Source organism: Oryza brachyantha, chromosome 6 (genome assembly GCF_000231095.2).
Source record: "Oryza brachyantha chromosome 6, ObraRS2, whole genome shotgun sequence".
In the NCBI taxonomy this organism is placed as follows: Eukaryota; Viridiplantae; Streptophyta; class Magnoliopsida; order Poales; family Poaceae; genus Oryza; species Oryza brachyantha.
Window position 1 is genome coordinate 5,115,165 of NC_023168.2, and position 6,000 is coordinate 5,121,164.

Sequence of the window (6,000 nt, forward strand, 5' to 3'; positions counted from 1 at the left end):
CTCCTACAATTACTGCACGCGGCCCTAGATATATATAAAAAACATATACACGATACATGGATGAATCTTGATAAATTTAGAAAGTCTTATAATATATAACGGAAGAAGTATAAAATTATTTTTAAAATATGCTTAAAATTTTTAAAAGCATTATAATATGCAGCCCAATCAAACAGCACTTATTTTGTGTGATTGCGTCTCACTCATTTTGACTAGCAAAATTACTATTTCCTTTAGTCGTAATTATATGATATTTAGTATGTATCAAACTTTTAAAGTTCAACTAACGATGGTATCTCGAATTCATATTTTAAGTAAAACAATATGCATGTTTTCATCTTCGAAAGAACTAACAAATTTATTAGATTCTCTAAAATAATCATAATACGACCATATTGTAAATAAAATTTTAAAGATTTAACTAAATCTTATGAAAAATTATCGAATGTTTATGTGAACGTATTACATACGAAGGTGTGAATTTTTCAGGGATTATTGTTTGTTTTTCTAAGAAAAGCAAGACACCATATTTATAAAAGAAATTTTTACATACATGTTCTTAACAATTTTGTAGCAAATGTTAAAAGATAAACTAGCATAGAAAAATTCAAAATTTAATTTGAAGTTACAAATATAAGTACGAAAAAGACAGTAGTACGTGGGAGATGCTCCCTCTCCACCCCGAAAGATCCGCACCAGCTATCAGCTGGTGACGAGTGGTGACCTCGCGCCGTTTACTCCACACTCTCCAGTCTCCAGCCGCTGTCGCGCCGGGGCACAGCCGCCAGCTCCGGATGGCCCTCCCCGCCGCGCCGCCGCCCTGCGCCGCGGGCCGGCTCCTCCCCGCCTCGCCGCCCAGCCGCTTCTCCCGCTCCCGCTCCCGCCCCCTCTCCGGCGCCGCGTTCCTCGCGCCGCTCCGGACATCCGCAGGTATACCTTTTTCGCTTGCTGGACGCCTGCATGTTACTTACTGTAATCTCTCTCTCCGCTAAGAGCTTAGGGTAGTGAGCAGCTGCAGTTAGTTGGGGTTAGGACTTGGGGATTAGCTCCAGGGGTTGATCTGGTGGCAGCGGTCTCGTTGATTCGGTGGTTCACTGGAGCTAATCAATTAACGGATGGGACGCCGCGGCTGCCGTAGTTGAAATGCGAGCTTGGTGGCCGACCTCTGGTATTTGTCTGTGAGAAATGCAGACACATGAACTTCATGTGATTTTAAACTGTTCGATTGATCAGGAAGTTGCATGATAGTTGCTCTTGCAGTTGATGCGCATCGTGCGTGGACAATGTGCACTGCTGAAAATGTACGCAGGAGCATCATGCATGCGAATTTTTTTTGTACCTATGGGGTGATGGCAAACTATGAGTGTGTGGAACCTGAGGCTAATTTTGGGGACTATGACGAAATGGCACTGTCTGGGCAAAATATTATATTTAACTAGGGAAAGATTTTATTTTATGGCATTGGCACCATGGGCTCACTGCTCACCTGTAAAACAATGGTTAAATTAAGGATTGCTGACGGAGGTATTAAGTTCATTTTGTTATAGTAATCTTTGGCAAACGTAAAGCAGTACAACATAATTTTCATCCCCATCTTTTCGCTTATGCTTATAAGCCAAAATTTGAATTTTCAACCTTAAATTTGGAGTTGATTTTGTGGTTTTTTCATTATAGTTTATTTTCTAGTTTTGGCTTTTAGATCGCTAAAAACACATATATAAAAAGTTCTATTCATAAATTATCTTTTGTTTGTAAATATGCCATTTAAAACTTTTTCCCTAAAAAAACCAAACAGTCACCCCTAGCTACTAATAGTATTCTATCTACAAAAAGTAGGCTCCACTCTATCTCATCATACATATGCATACCAATAGCCATCTTGTGCAACATTATATCTCAGTTGAACCCATTTAACAGTTGGTAAACTGAGATATAATTAGTTTGAAGCTGACACTTGCCATTTTACATAGTACTTTTCAAGATAATTCTGCCAAAGACATGAAAATTCTATTGTTTTTATTCAATTTTCAACAACAGTTTGTACCAAAGCAGTTTCAAACAGTGATGGCACCCCTGGAACAAGCAGTTCTCCACATGTGGTGTGTTTTGGAGAATTGCTCATTGACTTCGTCCCAACTATCAATGGTGTGTCATTAGCAGAAGCACCAGCCTTCAAGAAGGCTCCAGGGGGTGCACCTGCTAATGTTGCAGTTGGAATAGCTCGTCTTGGTGGGTCATCGGCTTTCATTGGAAAGGTAATTCATAAACTTCCTGTTTATGCATTCTGCACGTGTATTGTGCTATTGCACTTCCTGTTTGGGACCTGAAAAAGGACATAGTTTAGATTGTACAAATGCAATATTATTTCTTGGTTAAGAAAGCAAATAGGGGCAACAGTAGCACGGCAAGATACAGCAATGGAGGAGGACAAAGCCATTGGGTTGAAGATCCTCAGCCATACCCCAGTAAGATGGAATGTGCTTTGGTGTTTGGGAGATCGAGAGTTTCTGCTGAAATAAAGTGGTAGCCAATGAAAAGAAGGCGAGCAACTTCAGTGTCAGAGATGAGGGAGGGGTTTGGTAGATTGGAAATAAAAGACGTGTATTCTGGGAGGTGCACAGAAGCATCACATGTACTTAACTACTTACATATGACATCAGCCCAGCCAGGCTATGGAGAAGAGGTGCAAATTCGTTTTCCTGCCAAGTCAGTCCCTGGACATCCTTGTGCATCTGTCTGGTTATGCTTAAGAATTCAAGCAGCCAATCAATCGTATCTAAGTTCTCCAGCATTTTAGGCATTTTATTGGTGTCCATATTGCTTCATATTGTAGGCTGTAGCAGACCATCTGGTTTTCCTGCAGAGCTTGTACAGCTTGGTATTGGTAGAACATGCCTTCGAATCTTCACTGACAAGGACATAAATGCATCACCTTCAGAGTTTCCCAAGCTAAACAAATTGGGGGGAACATCATTAGAAGAACCAACAAACGCTTCTATCTATGTTGGCACAATTCAACACTTAAACTAGATGACGGGTTTACATGAGTTATTTTGCAAATCAGCTGTTTCTAGGAAGTTTTTGCAAGTGATGGGAGTATGGTACCATTCAGTAAAACATTTTTCTTTTATTTGGAGGCCAAAAGTGCAGTTTGCTCAAAACCATTTGTCCGTCCCTATTTAGAGTTGTCCTCATTTTAAAATGCACTTCTTTGCATTACTGTAAAGTTTTTCAACCCAGCAATTTTAGCTTTAAATCAATATGCTTATTTTTTTCATCACTATATGCTGTTCAATATTTTTCACGTGCAGGTTGGTGATGATGAATTTGGCTACATGCTAGCTGACATACTGAAGGAGAATAATGTAAACAATCAAGGATTGCTATTTGATGCACATGCTAGAACGGCCTTGGCATTTGTGACACTCCGAAGTGATGGTGAACGTGAATTTATGTTTTATCGCAATCCAAGTGCAGATATGCTGCTTGAAGAAAAGGAACTTGACCTCGACCTTATAAAAAAGGTATAAGAACAGCTTGGGGAATGATATTGTGCCTATTGTCTACTGCTAATACCTTACACAGTCATGTGATATTTGTGATAAAGTGGACCTAACATAATGATGGTAACCGTGCTAGGCAAAAATCTTCCACCATGGCTCAATAAGTCTTATAACTGAACCATGTAAAACTGCACATATTGCAGCTTCCAAAGCTGCTAAAGATGCTGGGGCCCTAATTTCGTATGATCCTAATTTGAGGCTCCCACTGTGGTCATCAGCTGAAGATGCTAGAGATGGTATACTGAGCATATGGGAAACTGCTGATCTAATCAAGGTAAAGTTTAATGGGGCAAGCCATTTATAGGTTAAAGAAATCCTTGATTTGATTGTGAATGCCCTTTGAAACAGATAAGTGAAGAGGAGGTTTCCTTTTTGACAAACGGGGAGGATCCATATGATGATTCTGTAATTAAAAAACTAATGCACCCAAACCTGAAACTGCTTCTTGTCACTGAAGGTCCAGAAGGCTGTAGATATTATTCTAAGGTAATTTTGTTTGTCTATTAACCGTATATGACTACCTGTCTCATTGTCTATTAACCAACTTATGTTAGTTAATTTTTGCTGAATATTGACACCCTCTCTAGTATCTCCCTGATCACAGTTATTTCCTCGTGAAAGTAATGCAGTATTTGATAAATCCTTCTGAAGTAATACACATATCCTACTACCTCCGTCCAACAATATGAGGATGTTTGGAGTTTTTGGAAGATTAAGGTTGAGAGAATGGGGGAATGTGATTGGTGGAGATGTGGAAGTAAGTGAGTAAATTAAATGATGGATGGTTGTGATTGGTTAAAATGAGTAGGTAGGTGAAGATGACCTTATATTGTTGTATAATATTCAAACTTTAGATGTTCTTATATTTTGGATGGAGGGAGTATATTCATTTGTGATGAACACTTGGAATCTTGTGTTGAAGATTATTAGTTTATTACTATCACGTTTATTATTTCTTTCAGTCAGTTGGAACCTTGTATTGTGTAACTAAGGCTGTAAATTGTACCTAATGGTTCTTGTAAAATAACAGGAATTTAGTGGGAGAGTTGGTGGACTTAAGGTAGGTGCTGTTGACACCACTGGCGCTGGAGATGCCTTTGTTGCTGGAATGCTATCCCAACTAGCAGTCGATTTTTCACTGCTCCAGGTATTTTCAATACAGAAATAACTTGAATTTACATTCAATTTGTTTCCCAGGAGTAGAATGGGATTCTAATTCTGTTCTGAAATTCTTGTTCTCCAACTTCCTGCATGTTTTGGTTGATAGACGGAATGAGGATTTATGAACTGATTTCCAATTGATATTTTTCGAAATATTCAAATATAGTCCAAAATTTTACTTCGAGCATTTATACTCATTTTAAAAAGACCCCAATGGTTGTGGGAGTGCCCACCTACTCACATTGTGGTTGTTTTTATATGTGGCCCATTTGTACTTCTTGATATTATATAACAACTAAATCTAAATGGATAGCCACCACATAAAAAATTAAATTAAGGTGAGTATTCTCTATAGCAAAAAGGTGGCAATATATTTCATGGAAAATATGCTTTTATCTATTTTAGGCAATATTATGATTTTTTTTCATTTTATCTGTAGCAAAGCAGGGTCATTTAAGTAGTCTATCTATAAAGAAACACGAGGTCAATTGATTGTGTCTCATGTTAGGAGTTACGACATTGCTTAATTTCTTTCGAACTAGCATTATTGATCAGCTGCTTGGAGCTCCAATGCTGGTCTAATTTCGGCTCGTGTGGTTCAAACAGGATGAAGGCCGGTTGAGAGAAGCACTGAAGTTTGCAAATGTCTGTGGAGCTCTCACTGTGACAGAGAGAGGAGCAATCCCAGCATTGCCCACCAGACAGCAAGTGGTGGATGCGCTAACAAAGTTTGTAACTTAAATAAACCATGTAGAATATTGTTTCTCGTGTAGATCAAGTTGTGAACTATCCTCACAACACCATGTTGTTAGAATAGGTTTTAATTTATTGGTCGTGCAATTTGGTGTGAATACTCCTTGGCGCCTTGGTGATGGTGTTAAACTGTCAACCCTGGCTTTTAGCCAACCAAAATAATCAGGCGCCAGAGTCTTTTTGCGGTCCAATCGCGCATGTAAAATTGTATTTTGAGCTACAGAGATACTACGTACGGGTTAAAATTAATCACGGTAATTTACCGTGATCAACAGTGCTGTGAAAGAATGCAAAAAATTTCTGTTCCACGAGTAAATTTGCTACTCCCTCCATCACATTCCATCACATAATTAATATAAGATATACCTATCTTTTTTTTTCTTCGGCCCATAATATAATATAAGCGTATATACTAGCATGCATTAACTAGTATATATTTTTTCTCTAAATTTGATTTATTTTAAATTCTTCAACACTAAAATATCCAATCGCATTATACGCATGTATACATATATCTAGGTAA

General features: G+C 38.4%; 1 protein-coding gene across 1 annotated transcript; it reads left to right on the plus strand.

Annotated features, from left to right (window-relative positions):
• Positions 1–705: 705 nt before the first annotated feature.
• LOC102708725 (probable fructokinase-6, chloroplastic) lies at positions 706–5,793 on the plus strand. Its single transcript, XM_015838031.2, has 7 exons — positions 706–930; positions 2,038–2,255; positions 3,312–3,524; positions 3,640–3,837; positions 3,912–4,049; positions 4,594–4,710; positions 5,331–5,793. The coding sequence occupies exons 1-7, from the start codon at positions 795–797 to the stop codon at positions 5,463–5,465; spliced, it is 1,155 nt and encodes a 384-aa protein (XP_015693517.2). The 5' UTR covers positions 706–794; the 3' UTR covers positions 5,466–5,793.
• The last annotated feature ends 207 nt before the right edge of the window (positions 5,794–6,000 follow it).

Bases quoted from the DNA above. Each gene is read 5' to 3' on its own strand.
- LOC102708725 (XM_015838031.2), top strand. From the start codon at position 795: ATGGCCCTCCCCGCCGCGCCGCCGCCCTGCGCCGCGGGCCGGCTCCTC. The intron at 2,256-3,311 runs GTAATTCATAAA...TTTCACGTGCAG, and splicing joins CATCGGCTTTCATTGGAAAG to GTTGGTGATGATGAATTTGG. The intron at 4,711-5,330 runs GTATTTTCAATA...TGGTTCAAACAG, and splicing joins TCGATTTTTCACTGCTCCAG to GATGAAGGCCGGTTGAGAGA.